Source organism: Toxorhynchites rutilus, chromosome 2, assembly GCF_029784135.1.
Source record: "Toxorhynchites rutilus septentrionalis strain SRP chromosome 2, ASM2978413v1, whole genome shotgun sequence".
Lineage (NCBI taxonomy): Eukaryota > Metazoa > Arthropoda > Insecta > Diptera > Culicidae > Toxorhynchites > Toxorhynchites rutilus.
The window spans coordinates 179,654,624-179,677,877 of record NC_073745.1 but is presented as its reverse complement, the minus strand read 5'-3'; the positions used below and the strand labels follow the sequence as shown (position 1 = coordinate 179,677,877).

Sequence of the window (23,254 nt, the reverse complement as noted above, 5' to 3'; positions counted from 1 at the left end):
ACAAAACACTGTCAAGGACTATATTATAGCGCCTATATTAAATATTAAAATTATATTAAAATACCTTTCCAACAAGCTATAGTATGACTCGATACAATGAATACAACTAGAACTACGCGCTTACAACGACACCTCGCGGAAATACCGCAGGACTTTTTTGACAGCCTAATATATATTCCATTCTTTATCGCACGTATTTTTATCAAAATTCAATCGCTACGGCGGAGAGTTAACTGTAGGAAACCTGATAAGGTAACCAAGAGAAATCCTCCAAGATCAACCGGACTGGTTATATATTCCGTTACTCGACACGCGTTGAATTTGAATAAAAAAAAACCTTAAATACGGCGACGGGGGCTTTGGGAAACCTGAGAAGGTAGCCGAGAGAAATGCTCTGAAATTAATCGACCCAGCGATATTTGCCGTTATCCATCATGCGTATTCTTTATAAAACCCCAATCGCAATGGCGGAGAAAAACATTTGGGAAACCTGAGAGGGTAACCGAGGGAACTCCTCTAAAACCAATCGATTGGGTGATATAAATACAGTGTAAGAGATAATATTCAATTTAATTAAGCATAAAGTTTTACGGTCATACCTCGATGATCAGGCATTTCAATGTCAACTATTCGGGCTCATCCCATTACTCATTTGTTTGGTGCGTTAGTTTGCTGAACCGAACGCTGATTCAATGATGAGGAGCAATACTTGGTTGCTCGTAAAAATGTAGTTGTTGAACATGTGGAAATGTAATCTATAGATTACTCTAGAGTTGAAACTTGATTATTATGTGTAATAATCGACCTCTCGCATACTTTTGTTCCTAGCTCTGTGTTACACGTTTGAATAGTGAGAAGCATATAGTATCGACACTATGAAAACTTGAACAAAAAATTCGGCCTACAATGTTCTCTGGGATGTCTTTTTTACTGTAGTTTTGATCCCAGGTTTGTACGATGCTCCGTTCCAAAGTTAGCCAATTAGTGGACCTAAGTCTTTGTGTAAGGAGCGGGAATCCAAAATTTATAACTTTGGACGACACGGGGTACTTCCTATTGGAATGCAGCTGACCATTAACGCCCCCTTAGCCAATGCCCTTTACCTAGCGTGGTGCGTCTCTTTTGACTCGAGGAATCCAGGGTAGAATGGTCGTTGGTCGGTACAATCTTCAGCCCGTGTAGAATTGTCATCGGTCGGCACAATCATCGGCTATTGTCGGAAGATTGTCGGTCACCGGTCAGTACAATCTTCGGCCCGAGTAATTAGTATCCATAAATAGTATATCTATGTATTAGTTTTTGTTGTGGAATTCCTTCGTTGTACAATAATTCAAAACGAAAATTATTAAAGGTGACTTTATTTATTGTTTATCATAATCTCATAACCATTACTTAAATCTCATTCGAAAGAACAGAAATTATATTCTATTATTATATTAGACAATTGTCATTTTTTGAAATGAAAAGTCTTTCTGGATCTAAACTAAGCTGAGTTAGCGCACTGTATATCTTCTTTCGTGTTTCAGCTGGGTAATCTCTTTCACGTCCGAGCAACCATATCTGATCTGAAAAGACAAAAAAGCACTTGTGAGATATGTATCGTTCTAACGCAGATATAAAACTGTCTGTAATAGAGCAGGATGCAATATTTTTGATTTCGGGAATACTGAGAATTGATCCATCTCACGACATTCAGCGCGCGGAATAGAGGGGAATGTTTTCCAGCAAATGTAGGATAACTGGGGTAATGCGCATATAACTTATCTCTGGAATCTCATGTTTTCCAAATCCAAAATATATATTCTTGCAATTGGGTATATTGTTTTTCGAACTAAGCGGTCAGATGTTTAAAAAAAAGTTTTCCAATGTTTTTATTGAAATAAAAAAACGTCAAGTTAGAGATCCTTGGGATTCTGGAGAAATGAGCATATGGTGGAGGTAAGTCGAATAGGTAATAAGATACGTGAAGTGGCTTTGTCCACACTTTCCACTTTTATCAAACTCTGTCTGGAAAGTCGAAAAATAACAAATTTTCGTAAAAAATCCCCTCATTTGAATCAATCAATCTTGGTTACAGGCTTAAAAATTCATGGTGGGACAGCTATGCCTAGAATATCAACATGGGACAATGATGATGTTGTTTTTTTGAAATACTGGGAACAAGCAATAAGTTTTTTTTTGTGTTTTTCCAATAGATTATTAATAACAAAATTGGTGTAGGTGTACACGTGTTCTATTAGACTTTTTTTAATTTGTTCGAGAATTAGTTCGTTCTTCCAAACCAGAAATGAGTGCATTAACCCTGCTGAAAACGTGACATAAATTTCTTGTGCGAATTCGAATTCGAATCAATCAGTTCAGATTCGATGTGGATCTACATAAAATATATGGTGGGACAGTTATGAATAGAACATCAACATGGAACAATTGAGCTGGATGTTGTTTTTTAAAAAGCTGGGAACAGACTATAACTTTTTTTGGTTTTTTTTCGGTAGACTAGGCATAAAAACATCGTTTTATGGAGAAAAATGAAAATTGTCAAAAAGTAACATGGAACAACTATGCGTAGAACGGCAGTAAAGGGGTTATAAAAATAGCAAGGAGGCACTCACTACCAAAAGATACCGATGATACATCACATGGCGATGTAGTTGTTACGACCCACCACAGGCGCTGTTCCAGACAGGGATAATACCGACGAGGCAACGAAGGAATATTTTTTTTTAATTAAATATTGTTATGTACTACTAAGTTAATTAGACTTAAGTTAATAAGTTATATAACAGTTCGGCTGAAAAGTTTATAAGGTAACATAGTAAAAAAATGTGTGGGTTATATCTATGATATAACCGCAAGGTTGGCGTGGGACTACCTTAGCTTAGCAATCATTTGTTTGTATTGATAAAATTTTTGATTGAATGAAACAATTTCCGAATTCAATTGAATTAAATTTGCTTTGTGAGTAAAAAGATTGAACAAATGCCATGTAAGGTCAATTCATGCATTGTGATAGATTTTGTACTTCGTTACAAGTAAATTTAATGACAGTCCTTTTACGTTTGGTATGATGCCTAGGACAAAATATGTGAACGGAAGAATTATCAGACGATTTTGTTTGTTTTTACATCTCCCTCTGCAGTTTGCATCTCTCATGTATACGTACTTCTCGAAGCGCGATTTTGCTTGATTTGATTAACTTCAGGTACTCTGTATCGATTTTGACATGTACGTCGAACACATATTGTTTAATCAATAGGCGTTTTCGCAGCAAATGATTATAAAAATTTTGCCTAATCATCAAATGGTATGCGTAGAAGCTCAGTGAGCAGAAGATATGAAGGCATATCTTTCAATGCAATCTTGAATAACCGAGCCAGAACGTTTTTTTCGTACCCGCTTTTGTAATCCTAGTAAAACACTTTTCGGAGTGCAAAAAAAATGCAGGTGCAGAAGCACCCCCGGCTTGCATGAATCAACAACTTCAACTTCTACTTTTCATACTACAGAGGCATTAAACTTGAAAGTTCATTCGCCTCCAGTGTCTGCACGATTTCCCCTGATTCCCAAGTTTAGAAGACCGTGATAGGGTAACATATTCCAGTCTGCACAAAGCCAAGCGAGTACAAAAGTACTCGCAGTTTGCATTTATTTACAAAGCCGATTTCCCCACGCTCCTTGGATTTAAAATCTGTGTTAGGGGAAAATATTTTAGTCGAAACAAAAAATACCGTCGACTTGCATTGATTTGCAATACCAATTGCCCATGCTCCATGGGTTTGAAGTCTGTGTTAGGGAAACTTATTTCAGTAGAAACAAAAATGCCCCCGAGTTACATGTATTTGCAATGCCAATTTCCCAAACGCTGCTTTGTTTTGAAGTCTAAAGTGTTTGCAATGCCGATTTCCCCAATGTTGATTGGTTTTGATGGCTGTGTTGGGGAAGCCGTAAATCGGGCCAATCAAAACGAGGCAGTTAGGGTGTTTAGATAACGCCTAACATTTTACTGTTTTTCAATTATTTATCTAATGAAAAATAAAGTTCTATTAATTGCGATTCATGCGTAGGAATATTCCCTATCAATTGATGCAAACATCTTTCCGATCCAGTAAACATGTTCGAGTTACAAGCATACGAAATCTTTCATATTTTTACTGCATGTTCTGTGTTTAGGTTTTCATTTTACAACGTTGAGTTGAGTTAAATAATTGAAGGAAAAAAAGTAGGAGATGTACTTATCTACATTAACTATAATTTAATAGTTAACTACTCAAAACAACAATAAAACCGCAGAACCACAACCACAACGAGCCTTAATAAAAATATATATTTTGAATAAAAAAACAGGAAGTGGGTTATATCTATGGTATAACCGCAAAGGTGACGTAGGACTATCGTTGATTTAGAGATCATTTGTTTGAAGTTGAATCTAAATCCATTCTGAATGAATGAATAAATGAATATTTGGGGGACTTCGAAAACGAGAGCGTTACGTTGGAGGCACAAGGTTTTATGCATCCAATATAGGCAATATAGGATACGAAAAACCTTGTTCTGAAGAATAATCTTCAGAAGCTAACCTGCTAACTGTACTTGATTGACAAATCACAAACCCAAATGTATTATATGGATATTTTATGGATAGAAAACATTAAAATAAACTCTTTCGCTTGAATGCAATTTTCAATTCCAAGGGGAACTGGCAGATTATTTTCCAGCAACGATTAGATATTTCCACATTTTCCTCGATACTGGAAGCCCACCAGTGGTTAATACTAACTCGATAACCACCTGTTAATAGTACTTGATTGAAAAATATTTGGTCACAGTGTTACATGGATAGAAAACATTCAAACAAACTCTTTCACATGAATGTATTTTTAAATTCTATGAGGAACTGGCTGATTGTTTTCCAGCAATGATTAGATTTGTCCGGAAATTTCTCGATGCTGAATGGCATCCAAACGGAAAGAATTCTGCGCGTGTATGTGTCGATGCTTCGCCGTCCACCTCCTCCAGCAAGTTAGGCAACGATGTTGTCTTGTCGATGTCCTCACGAAAAATGAATGTGTCTCACCACCAGAATATCGCTTAAGTATGCTTTTTGTGTGTGATTGAATCGAGAGAAGGTGTGGTTTACGATGGTAATTAGGAAGGCAAACTAGAGGGGAATGAACTCTCTGAGCTCGGAGCTTTCGGCGACTGAGCAATAATCGATTGCGGGCGCATACAATATTGGATACGGAAATATCCTACTGATGGGGAAGAATAATCTTCAGAAGCTATCCTGTTAATTGCGATTGATTGAAAAATCACAAAACCAAATGTATTTGGTCACAGTGTTACATGGATAGAAAACATTTAAATAAACTCTTTCACATGAATGTATTTTTAAATTCCCAGATGAACTGGCAGATTATTTTCCAGAAATGATTAGATCTTTCCGGAAATTTCTCGATGCTGAATGGCATCCAAACGGAAAGAATTCCGCGCGTGTATGTGTGTGTAGCGATGTCTTCCCGGGGAGCCGTTTGTGGCATCACTCTCCTCCTGATGGATTCCCTTCTGGCCTAGGGTGCACAAACAGGCTCTTGGTGACACCGTTCATCCGCGCTTTCATGATAAACGAAGAGCTTCACCACAACAGCAACAACATGCTCCAATCACTGTTCAATTAGAACTGAGTGGATTTCCGAGCGGCGCTCGCTTATATACCGATTGGTGATTTCAATAGCCTGTTTTGAAAGCAATTTTAAGACTATTGAAACAAGTTTTTGGATCAAAAAGTAACAAGTATAGAACGCGTAGACATTTTATCTTTCGAATGAAGTGTTTATCATACCATTTCGTTCAGTTGTTTAGGAGCTATTAACGCTCAAAATCTCGGTCTCCGGCGTAACGCTTTCGTTTTCGAAACTTTGATTTTACACCCCGGTATAGAAATGAAAGACGTAGTCCTACGTCAAAAATCACATGTTCATCTTACCCTTACTCGCTCGTCTTATCGAACTGAAGGTACCATCATTGGGGATTATTCTATATCAAACGAACTCATAACCTCGATTGTCGTATTTGTTTAGTAAAGGAATTGGACTAGTCTTGGGCAGCGCTATGTTAACTATCGATTATCGTATTTGGTTAGTAAAGGAATTGAACTAGTCTTGGACAGCGCTAAGAAACAAAGATTATTATATTATGTTCTTCCCTATCATTGGAAGAATATATAAAAATTCGTAATATTATTTTTAATAAGTATTTTTCACTAAGTATGTAATAAGTATGTTTTACTAAGAAGCGAATATTATTATTGAAGACAACTTCTTCATTCCAGCTACTAGTAACTATTAATTGCCCCTGAAATAGTAACATATAGATAAACTTAGTAAAAATCAATCCGATTGGCATGTAAACCGTCAAAATCTATTCGCAGCAAAAACATCAATACGAGTCAATGAAATTACCTGTATGGACAGCGAGAAAACTGGAACATGACCACAGAATGGCAAAATTCTCGAAATTTGTGTATAACACCTGATACTGTCCTGAACCAGGCAAAAACCTTGCTATAGCACTTGGTAATGTTGATTTTAGCTGAAATCAGATTTATTGTATTAGAACATTGTATTCATAGCATAATGGTATGCCAACCTGTACTGACATGATAGAGGATTTATCGTTCTCTGTGAACGCTTCACATATGCTTACAGATGGGTTGCCCGTCCTGAAATTGTACATTTTTTGAGTTCCAAATCAATTTTTTTCCTGTTTGGTATCAGCATTTTTAGCAGAAATAATCTCATGAGACATTACTGAATGGGTAATACGTAGTCAAACATTGAGAGGTTTACGGGTCTTTTTTTTAAATAGACACGAAAACTCTATCGTTATATTTGGAAGAAGTTCCTTGCGCCTCATGTAGGCTCAGGTAGTCACAATGTATAAACTAGTGTACCGGTTGAACCGGAAACTAATTCAATCATAAACAATATAATACTCACCATCTATTGACTGTTTTTACGACAATTTCCAGTTGAAATTTATCCTCTGGGTTATTTCGAGTCGTATTTTCAAACGTTAGTGTAGTACAGCCCGATGCGATTTCGGGCAAATAGAAAGATCTTTCCACCTCGTACCATTTTCCAAGGAACTGGAATGTGTAAAATACATTATTTTAATCTATGAGTATCGACATGGTGTGCAGGCAGATTTCCTTCGTACGCTATAATGTACTGAAACGAAGTTCAAATGTAGAAATTTCCTAATATAGGTAATTTTGTTTGAATATTTAGTGCGCAAAATCATAACTTATATACTCGCGAACGGTATCACAGATCATGTTATAACATTGATATTTTTTTTTTCCAAAATATATATTTTTATCAAGGCTCATATGGCGTTAGCCTCACGGGGCCGGGAGTTCAATACTTTGACAATTTTTCTTATTATCTATGTGAGTAATATGTAACCGATTACTCGCGGTTGGCTCGAGGTTAGTATTACAAGTGTTTTCGTAATTGTGATGTTGCTGTCTCCAATGCTCTGTACGTGTGCCTGACACGGGATACTTCCTATTGGGATGCAGCTGACCCTCAATCAGCAACGCCCCCCTAGTCTGTACCTCATATCTAGCGTGGTGCGTCTTTCTCGACTCGAGGAATCCAGGATAGAATGGTCACTAACCGGCGCAATCATCAGTTCATGTAGAGTTGTCATGAGCGGTACAACCTTTGGCTCTTGTTGAATCATCAGTGGACTGCACAACCTTTGGCCCGTGTATCTGTAAAGAGTGTGTGTATGTATTGCCGCGACTAAGTAAAAGTTTATCGATCGGATAGGAGGGATATAAAACGGGGACACAACGAAGGAAACATCATTAAACGTTGACATCGGCGTTCCTGAGGAACAGGTATAGATGAAGCAGAAGATCAGGATCACGGCTACCTAAGATATCCCGGACGGGGATCTCCGATTGTCTGCCTTGTGCTCTCAGTGCAGTATGGAACCGGATACACGACCAGACAACATGCTCGATGTCGTGGTAGCCATCGCCACAATCACAAAGATTGTTTGCTGCGAGCCCAATGCGATAGAGATGCGCGTTTAGGTTGTAGTGATTGGACATAAGCCGAGATATCACGCGAATGAAATCACGACCTACATTCAATCCCTTGAACCATGCACTCGTCGAGACCTTAGGGATAATCGTGTGTAACCAACGACCGAACTCATCTCCACTCCACATGCGCTGCCAACTTACGAGCGTGTACTGACGAGGAATGTGGAAAAATTCATTATAAGCAATTTGCCTTTCAAAAAGTGTGCCTTCTAAAGCGCCCACCTTAGCTAGCGAGTCCGCTTTCTCATTCCCCGGAATCGAACAATGAGAGGGAACCCATGCTAAGGTAATTTTGAATAATTTTTCGACCAAAACACTCAATAGTTGTCTTATTCTAGTTAGGAAATAAGATGAGCGTTTATCAACCTTCATTGAGCGGATTGCTCTATTGAGCTGAGACTGTCTGAAAAAAATAAAATAGTGGTCGATGGGCAATGTTTCAATGATCCCTATGATATTATTCCGGGTCAGAATATTTGTAGCCTACGTGTGACCTTACACTTTTTCTGAGCGGTTGTTTCTGTTGCAGTTGTTTTCGGGCGCTATTTTATTCTGGGAACCAGGATGCTCTCATATAACAACCAACTAACTCATGTTATGGTTTCGTCGTTTCTCCTTCAGACGCAAACAATTTTTGATCAGCGTCGAAACGAGATTACACTTTGTTATCCCAAAGCATTTTAGTTGTCCTTCGAAATGTCTACGCTGACTAATTTTCACCACTCCTGCATCACATCACAATTGATACATATCTTGAGAAACTTTCGGATCTCATAATTGTCGGTCATTTCAATTTCATTTTTTTCTGTATTATAGTGATTATAGTGTAACTCTTTCGGCTGGCTCGTCACTTTTACTTCCATTTTTGTAAGAATGTCGGGAGTGAGAATTGAACTAGTGACTTTTAGCGTGAGAGGTACGGATGTTAGGGGAAAAGGGGGGGGATTTGGACCACCTAAGCAAATCGCCTAATATTTCCAAACCAATACGGTCTAAATAAAAAATGTCACATTGTATACTGAGCTACACTTGTTTTCTCTCGATAAATAATGTTTAATCATTATATAAAGCTTCAATCTACCAAATATATCATAAAATAAAAGAGATGATTTTTGGACATTGAAATTTGATGCGGGGTGATTTGGTCCAGTGAGTGTTTCATTGAAAAAAATATTTTGTAAAAATGTTTATGTAAAGTATTTTGGGATAATGTTACAATCAGTAACAATGTTTTGGGATCGATACCAGGTGTCTTGGCCAGATTCCAGACCAGAAAAGTTGGATTGACACCATCTCGAATTCTCCATGAATCTTTTCACTGTTGGTCGAGCATTTTCAAACACTTTTGATGCTTGGTCAAAGAAAATCCGTTCTCGATGGCCTGCGTTGCTCTTTCAAGCTCCTTCTTCTTCAAATGTTGTCAGTCCATCCTCTTCTTGTAATTCAGCGGCATCTGGAATCAATTAGACCAAAGAAAAGTCTCAAACCTGTAGGACCAATTCACCCCACAGAAACGTGTCCATGTCACCCCACACAACACTCAAAAATTAAAATGCAGTTAATTTCATTTATTGTTATCAAACTTACAGTTTCGTTACATCAAATTGTTCCTCTTCTGTAGGCGAACAGAACTTTACTACACAATACACGAAAAGTTTGTTTATTCAGCTGGAAACACCTTAAAACCACGATCGTAAAACTCACATTTTTTTACGCTCAAAGTACTTGCTGTATTTATGCTACCGTTTCCCTCTACTTGTGAATTCTACCAAAGTTTTTTTACTTTAGGTACATACGGTTCAACAATAGAAGGAAATGACATTATAGAAAATCCAAGTTGAGCCGTAATTTTTTAGATAAAGGGGTGGTCCAAATCACCCCGTGTTACCCTACTACTACGTCAGATCGCCTCCATATTTGCCATCGCGAGTTTTCTCTTCACACCATCCAGTACCTTCAGCGGTGAACCCTCCAGAAAAATATCCTCGACATAAAGTACTATAATCAACATATCCTTGCCTACGCCGCGTGTATAAAGACACTGATCGTTTCTGCTCAGAACAAAGTAAGGTTTCTCCACAAAATCATGGAATCTGCATGGCTCTCTTCAGAGCACTCGTGATTTCACATCTTCTTCTTGTTTGTTGTTCTCTTCATCTGACGAATCTTCAGAATTACACAGGTCAGGTCACATACCAATCGAATCGGAAATTCTCTAAGATTTGTTTGATATGCTATACATAACAATTCGCTGATCTCTAAACGGTTTGAATTCATGAAAACTGGAAGAACTTCCTTTTTTCCCATACATTTGTTCTGCCGATTTGTGTGCCAACCCTACCCGTATTTCGAATGCTTATAACTCGAACATTTCTTAACAGATCGGAAAGCGTCAATCACAATTAATGAAATGTTATTTTTCATGAGATGAACAATTGAATAACTGTAAAATGTCAAGCGTTATCTAGACGCCCTAACTGCCAAGTTTTGATTGGCCCGATTTACGGTTTCCCCAACACAGACTTCAAAATCGATGTACCTGTGGAAATCCGCTTTGCAAATATACATGCAAGTCGGGAGTATTCTTGTTCCCACCGAGCTGTGTTTCCCTAACACGGACGTCAAAATCAATGTGCCTGGGGAAATCCGCTTTGTCAAAACATGCAAGTCGGGGGTATTTTTTCCCACTGAGCTGTGTTTTCCTAACACGGACTTCTAAATTAATGTGCCTGGGGGAATCCGCTTTGCAAATACATGCAAATCGGGGGTAGTTTTTGGTATTGAGTACCGGAATATGTTTCCCTAAAACGTACTTTTGAACTGAAAAGCCTGGGACAATCGTCATTCCAGATACTAGAGGTGAATGAACTTTCGCGGTTCGAGAATTATGTAAACATGAGATGTGCAATAATTTCAGAGGGAAATGTAAAATACAATGATCGTTTGAAATTTTTTCCATTCACATATTTTGGTAGTCCTGGGCAATGAAACATAAAAGGACGTTCATGAAATTTATTTGTAACGAAGAACATAGGGCCCTATTCCATAAAACGAGACGAGCAATTCGTCTCGTCTCGGCTTCAGTCACTGTCGAGACGAGCAAAATATCCCATTCCAGTACACGAGTTTCATTGAAATGTTTTATTTGGTGGACTGGAGAGACTTCAGTCAGTTTTTCTCGGTATGATCAGTGATGTCAGATGAGAAGACATGTTTTTGTTTTGAGAAAAACAACAAACAGTTTTAAAATTGTTCTATCGATACTCTTTTCTCAGTGCCAAAATATTTTAAAAACATAACAAAAAGGAATAAGTTTCATATATCTTTTGGTTTCATTGATATTTTTCCTCGAGCATATGGTTTCATCACTCAGACGTTTTGCTATTATGGATTTATTGGGGGCAATGTTTGTTCACCCAATTAACGATTTATCAAGAAAAATTTTAAATCTATATATGCATTTCCAATAAAGTAGTTGTTTTGAATTACTCATTTTCGTTCAATATGTGAAGACCCTTTTCGTGCCGTGTTAATATATTCAAAACAGTCATCTAGCATCCCTGGATATGAGTTCAATGATTACATTTAGTTGTGTTGTTTGGAATAGGCCCATTTGAAAATCTGTAAAATCTTGCAATTACTGAATTGAATTTGAAAACATACATTGCTTATTCAATACTAGTTTAGCCGTGAAACAATTTTTGAAGATAAAGCGGAGCAGAAGAATACCGATGCATTCAATCAATAAGGTGAACAAACACATCAAACAAACTAGACGATTCGATTGATTCATTGACGAGCGCGGCCAAACGGTCGTCGAACCAGACGAGCTACTCGTCTGTTTTTAGTCAGCTCGGCTTCTGGAATATGAAAACAAACGAGACAAGTGCTCGTCTCCTCGTCTCGTTTTCTGGAATAGGGCCCATAATCTATTACAAACATTTCGATGCATTCTAAAATAATATTCGAAGTGGTAAACAAGTGGATTGCATAATATAGGGCCCTATTCCAGAAAACGAGACGAGCAGGCGAGCGCCAGAAGCCGAGCTCGACCAAAATCAGACGAGTAGCTCGTCTGGTTCGACGACCGTCGACCGTTTGGCCGCGCTCGTCAATGAATCAGTCAAATCGTCTAGTTTGTTTGATGTGTTTGTTCACCTTGTTGATTAAAAGCATCGGTATTCCTCTGCTCCGCCTTTATCTTCAAAAATGGTTTCACGGCTAAACTAGTATTGCATAAGCAATGTATGAACAAACTAGACGATTCGATTGATTCATTGTCGAGCGCGGCCAAACGGTCGTCGAACAAGACGAGCTACTCGTCTGTTTTTAGTCGAGCTCGGCTTCTGGAATATGAAAACAAACGAGACGAGCGCTCGCCTGCTCGTCTCGATTTCTGGAATAATAATTCGTGCGACTAAATCGCTGAATTAGCCGAGAAAGACCGGCATAGTAGCAGCCGTAGCATCGGCCAAGAGCTGGGGATAAGTCATCAAACCGTTATTAACCATTTGAAGAAGCTTGGATTCACAAAGAAGCTCGATGTATGGGTGCCACACACGTTGACGCAAAAAACATCTTTGACTGTATCGACGAATGTGAATCGCTGCTGAATCGCAACAAAATCGACCCGTTTCTGAAGCGGATGGTGACTGGCGATGAAAAGTGGGTCGTGACGTGAAGCGCAAACGGTCGTGGTTGAAGCCCGCTGAAGCGGCTCAGACGGTGGCCAAGCCCTCATTAACGGCCAGGAAGGTTCTGCTGTGTGTTTGGTGGGATTGTCAAGGAATAATCTATTATGAGCTGCTTCCCTATGGCCAAACGCTCAATTCGGACCTGTACTGCCAACAACTGGACCGCTTGAAGGTAGCACTCATGAAGAAGAGGCCATCTTTGATAAACAGAGGCCGCATTGTCTTCCATCAGGACAACGCCAGGCCACACACTTCTTTGGTGACGCGCCAGAAGCTCCGGGAGCTCGGATGGGAGGTTCTTCTGCATCCGTCGTATAGTCCGGACCTTGCACCAAGTGACTACCACCTGTTTTTGTCTATGGCGAACGAGCTAGGTAGTCAGAAGTTAGCCACAAAAGAGGATAGGATGAATGACGATTCGCCCGACGAGTCGGAATCGATCAACCGGAAGCTGAACTGAATATTTTTTTATTGTATTGACGTAGGACTACGTCTTTCATTTCTATACCGGGGTGTAAAATCAAAGTTTCGAAAACGAAAGCGATACGCCGGAGACCGAGATTTTGAGCGTTAATAGCTCCTAAACAACTGAACGAAATGGTATGATAAACACTTCATTCGAAAGATAAAATGTCTACGCGTTATATACTTGTTACTTTTTGATCCAAAAACTTGTTTCAATAGTCTTAAAATTGCTTTCAAAACAGGCTATTGAAATCACCAATCGGTATATAAGCGAGCGGCGCTCGGAAATCCACTCTGTTCTAATTGAACAGCGATTGGAGCATGTTGTCGCTGTTGCGGTGAAGCTCTTTATTTATCATGAAAGCGCGGATGAACGGTGTCACCAAGAGCCTGTTTGTGCACCCTAGGCCAGAAGGGAATCTATCAGGAGGTTAGTGATGCCACAAACGGTTCCCTGGGAAGACATCGCTACATACACATACACGCGCGGCTATTAACAGGTGGTTATCGAGTTGGCATTAACCACTGGTGGGCTTCCAGTATCGAGGAAAATGTGGAAATATCTAATCGTTACTGAAAATAATCTGCCAGTTCCTCTGGGAATTTTCAAAATATATTCATGTGAAAGAGTTTAATTGAATGTTTTCTATCCATGTTACACTGTGACCAAATATGTTTCAATCAAGTGCTATTAACAGGTGGTTATCGAGTTGGCATTAACCACTGGTGGGCTTCCAGTATCGAGGAAAATGTGGAAATATCTAATCGTTACTGAAAATAATCTGCCAGTTCCTTTGGGAATTTTCAAAATATATTCATGTGAAAGAGTTTAATTGAATGTTTTCTATCCATGTTACACTGTGACCAAATATGTTTCAATCAAGTGCTATTAACAGGTGATTATCGAGTTGGCATTAACCACTGGTGGGCTTCCAGTATCGAGGAATATGTGGAAATATCTAATCGTTACTGAAAATAATCTGCCAGTTCCTCTGGGAATTTTCAAAATATATTCATGTGAAAGAGTTTAATTGAATGTTTTCTATCCATGTAACACTGTGACCAAATATGTTTCAATCAAGTGCTATTAACAGGTGGTTATCGAGTTGGCATTAACCACTGGTGGGCTTCCAGTATCGAGGAAAATGTGGAAATAACTAATCGTTACTGAAAATAATCTGCCAGTTCCTCTGGGAATTTTCAAAATATATTCACGTGAAAGAGTTTAATTGAATGTTTTCTATCCATATAACACTGTGACCAAATATGTTTCAATCAAGTGCTATTAACAGGTGGTTATCGAGTTGGCATTAACCATTGGTGGGCTTCCAGCATCGAGGAAAATGTGGAAATATCTAATCGTTACTGAAAATAATCTGCCAGTTCCTTTGGGAATTTTCAAAATATATTCATGTGAAAGAGTTTAATTGAATGTTTTCTATCCATGTAACACTGTGACCAAATACATTTGGTTTTGTGGTTTTTCAATCAATCGCAATTAACAGGATAGCTTCAGAAGATTATTCTTCCCCATCAGTAGGATATTTCCGTATCCAATATTGTATGCGCCCGCAATCGATTATTGCTCAGTCGCCGAAAGTTCCGAGCTCAGAGAGTTCATTCCCCTCTAGTTTGCCTTCCAAATTGCCATTGTAAACCACACCTTCTCTCGATTCAATCACACACAAAAAGCATACTTAAGCGATATTCTGGTGGTGAGACACATTCATTTTTCGTGAGGACATCGACAAGACAACATCGTTGCCTAACGTGCTGGAGGAGGTGGACGGCGAAGGATCGACACATACACGCGCAGAACTCTTTTCGTTAGGATGCCATTCAGCATCGAGAAAGTTCCGGAAAGATCTAATCATTGCTGGAAAATAATCTGCCAGTTCCTTTGGGAATTTTCAAAATATATTCATGTGAAAGAGTTTAATTGAATGTTTTCTATCAATGTAACACTGTGACCAAATATGTTTCAATCAAGTGCTATTAACAGGTGGTTATCGAGTTGGTATTAACCACTGGTGGGCTTCCAGTATCGAGGAAAATGTGGAAATAACTAATCGTTACTGAAAATAATCTGCCAGTTCCTCTGGGAATTTTCAAAATATATTCATGTGAAAGAGATTAATTGAATGTTTTCTATCCATGTAACACTGTGACCAAATATGTTTCAATCAAGTGCTATTAACAGGTGGTTATCGAGTTGGCATTAACCATTGGTGGGCTTCCAGTATCGAGGAAAATGTGGAAATATCTAATCGTTACTGAAAATAATCTGCCAGTTCCTTTGGAAATTTTCAAAATATATTCATGTGAAAGAGTTTAATTGAATGTTTTCTATCCATGTAACACTGTGACCAAATACATTTGGTTTTGTGGTTTTTCAATCAATCGCAATTAACAGGATAGCTTCAGAAGATTATTCTTCCCCATCAGTAGGATATTTCCGTATCCAATATTGTATGCGCCCGCAATCGATTATTGCTCAGTCGCCGAAAGTTCCGAGCTCAGAGAGTTCATTCCCCTCTAGTTTGCCTTCCAAATTGCCATCGTAAACCACACCTTCTCTCGATTCAATCACACACAAAAAGCATACTTAAGCGATATTCTGGTGGTGAGACACATTCATTTTTCGTGAGAACATCGACAAGACAACATCGTTGCCTAACGTGCTGGAGGAGGTGGACGGCGAAGGATCGACACATACACGCGCAGAACTCTTTCCGTTAGGATGCCATTCAGCATCGAGAAAGTTCCGGAAAGATCTAATCATTGCTGGAAAATAATCTGCCAGTTCCTTTGGGAATTTTCAAAATATATTCATGTGAAAGAGTTTAATTGAATGTTTTCTATCCATGTAACACTGTGACCAAATATGTTTCAATCAAGTGCTATTAACAGGTGGTTATCGAGTTGGTATTAACCACTGGTGGGCTTCCAGTATCGAGGAAAATGTGGAAATAACTAATCGTTACTGAAAATAATCTGCCAGTTCCTCTGGGAATTTTCAAAATATATTCATGTGAAAGAGTTTAATTGAATGTTTTCTATCCATGTAACACTGTGACCAAATATGTTTCAATCAAGTGCTATTAACAGGTGGTTATCGAGTTGGCATTAACCACTGGTGGGCTTCCAGTATCGAGGAATATGTGGAAATATCTAATCGTTACTGAAAATAATCTGCCAGTTCCTCTGGGAATTTTCAAAATATATTCATGTGAAAGAGTTTAATTGAATGTTTTCTATCCATGTAACACTGTGACCAAATATGTTTCAATCAAGTGCTATTAACAGGTGGTTATCGAGTTGGCATTAACCACTGGTGGGCTTCCAGTATCGAGGAAAATGTGGAAATATCTAATCGTTACTGAAAATAATCTGCCAGTTCCTCTGGGAATTTTCAAAATATATTCATGTGAAAGAGTTTAATTGAATGTTTTCTATCCATGTAACACTGTACCAAATATGTTTCAATCAAGTGCTATTAACAGGTGGTTATCGAGTTGGCATTAACCACTGGTGGGCTTCCAGTATCGAGGAAAATGTGGAAATATCTAATCGTTACTGAAAATAATCTGCCAGTTCCTCTGGGAATTTTCAAAATATATTCATGTGAAAGAGTTTAATTGAATGTTTTCTATCCATGTAACACTGTGACCAAATACATTTGGTTTTGTGGTTTTTCAATCAATCGCAATTAACAGGATAGCTTCAGAAGATTATTCTTCCCCATCAGTAGAATATTTCCGTATCCAATATTGTATGCGCCCGCAATCGATTATTGCTCAGTCGCCGAAAGTTCCGAGCTCAGAGAGTTCATTCCCCTCTAGTTTGCCTTCCAAATTGCCATTGTAAACCACACCTTCTCTCGATTCAATCACACACAAAAAGCATACTTAAGCGATATTCTGGTGGTGAGACACATTCATTTTTCGTGAGGACATCGACAAGACAACATCGTTGCCTAACGTGCTGGAGGAGGTGGACGGCGAAGGATCGACACATACACGCGCAGAACTCTTTTCGTTAGGATGCCATTCAGCATCGAGAAAGTTCCGGAAAGATCTAATCATTGCTGGAAAATAATCTGCCAGTTCCTTTGGGAATTTTCAAAATATATTCATGTGAAAGAGTTTAATTGAATGTTTTCTATCCATGTAACACTGTGACCAAATATGTTTCAATCAAGTGCTATTAACAGGTGGTTATCGAGTTGGTATTAACCACTGGTGGGCTTCCAGTATCGAGGAAAATGTGGAAATAACTAATCGTTACTGAAAATAATCTGCCAGTTCCTCTGGGAATTTTCAAAATATATTCATGTGAAAGAGTTTAATTGAATGTTTTCTATCCATGTAACACTGTGACCAAATATGTTTCAATCAAGTGCTATTAACAGGTGGTTATCGAGTTGGCATTAACCATTGGTGGGCTTCCAGTATCGAGGAAAATGTGGAAATATCTAATCGTTACTGAAAATAATCTGCCAGTTCCTTTGGGAATTTTCAAAATATATTCATGTGAAAGAGTTTAATTGAATGTTTTCTATCCATGTTACACTGTGACCAAATATGTTTCAATCAAGTGCTATTAACAGGTGGTTATCGAGTTGGCATTAACCACTGGTGGGCTTCCAGTATCGAGGAAAATGTGGAAATAACTAATCGTTACTGAAAATAATCTGCCAGTTCCTCTGGGAATTTTCAAAATATATTCATGTGAAAGAGTTTAATTGAATTTTTTCTATCCATGTAACACTGTGACCAAATATGTTTCAATCAAGTGCTATTAACAGGTGGTTATCGAGTTGGCATTAACCACTGGTGGGCTTCCAGTATCGAGGAAAATGTGGAAATATCTAATCGTTACTGAAAATAATCTGCCAGTTCCTTTGGGAATTTTCAAAATATATTCATGTGAAAGAGTTTAATTGAATGTTTTCTATCCATGTAACACTGTGACCAAATACATTTGGTTTTGTGGTTTTTCAATCAATCGCAATCAACAGGATAGCTTCTGAAGATTATTCTTCCCCATCAGTAGGATATTTGTTTGTTTGTTTCTTTGTTTTTAAGAGGCTTTAAACTTTGCAGTTCATTCGCCTCTAGGATATTTCCGTATCCAATATTGGATGCATAAAACCTTGTGCCTCCAACGTAACGCTCTCGTTTTCGAAGTTTTCCAAATATTCATTCATTCAGAATGAATTCAGATTCAACTTCATACAAATGATCTCTAAATCAACGATAGTCCTACGTGACCCTTGCGGTTATACCATAGATATAACCCACTTCCTGTTTTTTATACTGATTATTACGCATTAACGTATTAAAAACGGAGGGTAGAGAATAAAAATAGTATGGGAGATGAGGGTAATACGGACATGTTAAAAAAAACTTCAAACTTAAATGCAATTTCTTGCAATTCAAGATACTGTTTTTTTGGATTAATCGGCCAAATATATTACAAAAACGTTTTTTGAAATGTTTTTACTGAAATTAAAACAGACCGAAAAGTAGATAATTTTAGTCGATGCGGGGCTGTCCACATACCACGTGGACAACTTTAGGGAGGGGGAGGGGTCGCGAAAATGTCCACGGTTGTCCATGGTGGGGGAGGAGGGGGTTTAGATAATATCCACGTGGACACGATATATTTTCAAGCTGTATTTTCAAGAATTTTTGAACTTTCTCTGTATTCTCTGCATTCTGTGTTTTTTTAAAAAAGGGTTGAGCTGCTTGAGTGCATCAAACATTCGTGTTTTTCATATGGCGAAATTTCTTCCCTGAAATGTGTATTCTGAAAGTCATTCATATGAACTGAGAGCGATCGATTTATTTCCATTGTTAGAAGAGAACTCGAGATACTCGACAAAGAAATTGGAGGAACAGAGTGTTAAGTTGAAAATTTTAAGTGGTTTTGAAATGCTGTAACTTCGTGGAAAACCAACATACATCATTCCAAATCTTCAACTTCAACATTTCAAAGCTTCAAGTTTTGGAATATATTACGGACACATTGTTATCTTGGTGTATGTGAATGTAGTGAATAAAAATATAGGAACAAATAAAAACCCATCCTCTTTCTGTTATTTCAAGATTTTCCGGGACTTTTAGCTGAATAAGTCAACAGAAATTCCAATTTACCTTATCAAGCAGTTTTCATTGGATTCCAAGAGCTTGCCTGTAGAACCTTTCAATACAAATTTCATTTAGTTTGAATGAAAAAGTGCTCCATCGTCTTCGATGATTATTAATTCAATAAATGATGAACGCGCTGCAGTTTGGAAAATTTAAATAAATTGTGTGCAGAGTAATTTCGATGATTCAATAAAAATACGAACGAAATTTTAAATATTTTTTTTTTGCGTTTCAAAAAGTGCCAAAAACAATTTTGCTACAGTGTTTTAGAAAGTCATCTGTAGTTTTGCAAATATTGCAAGTATTCCAATGTTAGCACAATATTTTGAGCCTAGTATTTCCTCAAAACCCCTGTGAATATAATGATACTTTTAATCATTCTTTTTAGCCAATCAAAGAAAGTTTTGAGTAAATTATAGAAGCACACCATCGCAAATTGAGCCAGAAGTACAAAATGCTATGCGTACCCTGGAAATAAACGATTATTAACTTCAGTTTTCACGCGTTTGTGTTGAAAATTCAAGCTTCAAATTACGTATATCCTATATTCATGCGTTGATTTTTCACGTTATTCCAAAAAAAAATTTCGACTTTAAACTCTGTACCTATAATTTTTTTTGTCGAATGTATTCAAAATACGACTTTATTTTTGTATATGCGGGTTTCGATTCAGCAATACAGATTCATTACAGATATCTAAAACCACCGTTCATTAGCACCTGGTGAATAATGGTTCATAAAACGCTGCAATGGATGGGTTACATATTATTTGACCAAAAACATTTGATTGAATGGATCTCCAGGTTCATTGTAGCCGCCATGTGCTACCCAACCAAGTTTTTTGTAGTGTAAATTATGCTTAGAAGAGAAAATATTCTACATTAATAAACTAATCTTAATAGGTATGATGAATCTGTTTGAATACATCTATAAGTTTGAAAACTCAAAAAACTCAGCAAACGTGCGCCGGTTTTTAATAAAAATGTACTAGATTAGATTATCCATAAGTAATATTTTAATATGGACTTCAGCGGCAAAAACCTAAAGAGCTTCCCGCGCTCGGTAAACAATAGAAAAATGACAACAAGCCATTTAATAGTAATAGCTCATATTTTTACCAATAAAAATATGGAATAAAACATAGAAAATTCAATTATTCTCTCTAAAAATAGAGGGATGTCCACGTGGACAAGAGGGGGAAGGGTATCAGGAATGTCCACGCTTGTCCACGGAGGGGGAAGGGTTATCTGAAACCGTGCTTTTACTGTCCACGTGGTATCGCTCGCGAGAGAATTAATCGCTCTCTCTCACATCGTTTGTTTGTCCAATAACTGACAGACATTCAGAGAAAGCGAGAGAAAAAAGAGTTGAATACACTGAGAGAAAAAATTAGTAAATATAACGAATTTTTTGTTAAATACTACCAATCCATAGTCATTTTCGACCGTACTAATAAACACATATGTCAAGCAGAACCATGATTCGGAAGCCCAATATCGGCTACACTTTCTCGCCGAAAATGCACCTATCAGAATTATATCCTTATTATACCTCCGTATTGCCTTATGGGAACAATGAAAATGGTTAATACGCGCTTTTCTCACCAGTTTTCAGATATGGCAATATCCAAGCTTACTAATGTTATCGAGTAAAATATACTAATCTCTGGTAGTGATGCGGGTTTGTTGACAATATGTACAAAAAATTTGTACATTCTACTAATTTTGAATTACCAAATGTCTTTGGTAGTTTTCGACAGAGGATTTTTCTAAGTGTACTGTTTCCATCACTTTCCTTCGTATATTGGATGTGATCTCAAATCATCACTGTGTATTTCGCCCCACCAGTTTTTTTTATAATTTTAATTTTCCACTCGCAAATGAATATACTTTGCCATACATACCTATTATTTTGATATTAAACCACTCAAAATGTTTTATATCGAAGCCGCTAAAATTATATCCACACGCGGAATCACGTATGATTTTCAGTTTTTGTTTACTTTTTCAACTTTTAGTCAGTATTCATTGCCATATGGTGGATTCAATATTACAGAATCACATGTAGAACATGTTCTCATAAACAGAAATTTGAAATTCAAAATGTAAGTATAGAAATCAACCATATGACTCCCACTGTTCGTATTACCCGCATTTCCCCTAAATCTCAACCATACAATCTGATTAAGCTGAATTAAACCGAGAAATAGTGATTAGTGATTAGTAGGTAATTCGGACATTTTTTGGACCAATAAACACAATGTACATTGTCGGTCCCAGAAGGTTTTCCGACACCAGATCTCGAGGTTTTTTGCATTTTAAGTCATTGACATCGAAAAAAAAGTATTTTCAATTTAATCCCGAATTTTGACATTTGTCTAAAACAGTGCGCCGAAAAACCAAACAGCGAAAAGAATTATACGTTAGTTGAATCTATTGAATGAAAGATCGCCATCGCAAATGTTGGGAATTCATTCAACTCAATTATATGGCTGTATACTGGTATTGTTAATCGTAATTATAATACAAAATACATTTCTCTTATATTTCTTTCATGAGCACCCACATATTTGTGTACAGGATTATCCATTTCGTAGTTCGAAAAGCATAGTTCTATGTGTTGACATCATTTTTTGCCATACCTTGATGGCGTTCAGTTTGTAATTTGTTTTGTTTCAGGTTTCAGGTAACTCTTTTAATAAGCTAAGAACTATGAAGAATTTAAGAAAGTTATGCAAAAGTGATGATTATCCTGTGGCTATGTTTCGCGCGTTACGACTAGTTTCGGCTTTATTGCTCGGAAAGTTTCCCATATCCCATATATTTTTTTAACATGATGATGCCAATTGACTATAAAAAGGAATATTACTCTGAATTAATTTTGGTGTTACCTTTCCTAATTTTCTTAACACGAATTGGATAGCTCTGTATAAGTACAGTAAATCTTACCCTTGTGATATTGAACTTTGGCATCGATGGGTAATTGGGACATCTTCCTAGACCTGATGACTGAATTAACGTTGATTTTCCAATGATGAAAAGTAGAACGGTACAAACTTGGACCGATGGTTGCAATTTCATTGTCAATCAAACGCACAATTTTGCAATAGTGAAGCAAACAACAATTCACTTGGAGCTTTTAAACTCGTACGATAGCTTTGCATTTATGGCTCAACTACTGGTCAGACACGTGGCCAACAAGTTCGTTTAATATTGTTTCTAAAGGCGGTGGATAATTTATTACTAGGGTCACAGTTCAAATTTTAGCCAGTTTCTTTGTATTGAATCTGAAGCGCTGAAGCGTCACCAGTTACGTAAAGATCATTTATTGCTCAGAATCAACACATTGAATTGCAACAAAATATTTCATCGATCCATATTCACCTCGCAAGAGAACGTGTAATGTGTATTAACGACATGACGACTTGTCCACAACTAGTTCAGCAGACTTGGCTTTCGCCTCATGCAGTTAGCGCATTTCTTATGCTATTTCATATTTGTTTACTTTTTACTTTGATTGGTGTTTGTGATCGCTTATGAAACGGCAGATGCGGACGGGTGTTCATACATTTATATTTTACTATTGTGGGCAAAACAGTCAGAGAATTGACTTTCCGTTGCCGATCTTTTCGTTATGAAAGCTTTGCTGAAATATTACCAATTTTGGAGATTTATTCGTATATTTCATGAGACTATACAAGTTATGTCACACATTTTCAACATATATGTGTTTCACCTTCTTTATTTTGATTTCATTGAAATATTGATTTACATTCTATACTGTGTGATATATCTGTTATACGAAATGCGACTACTAAACGTAACACAACA

The 23,254-nt window shown here is 37.5% G+C and overlaps 1 protein-coding gene across 1 annotated transcript; it reads right to left on the bottom strand.

The window, feature by feature from the left end:
* Positions 1-1,355: 1,355 nt before the first annotated feature.
* Positions 1,356-22,848, bottom strand: LOC129770535 (apolipoprotein D-like). The gene is made up of 5 exons (XM_055773431.1): positions 22,373-22,848; positions 6,996-7,144; positions 6,646-6,718; positions 6,459-6,588; positions 1,356-1,565 (listed from the first exon to the last, which is right to left on the bottom strand). The coding sequence occupies exons 1-5, from the start codon at positions 22,502-22,504 to the stop codon at positions 1,432-1,434; spliced, it is 618 nt and encodes a 205-aa protein (XP_055629406.1). The 5' UTR covers positions 22,505-22,848; the 3' UTR covers positions 1,356-1,431.
* Between the last annotated feature and the right edge of the window lie 406 nt (positions 22,849-23,254).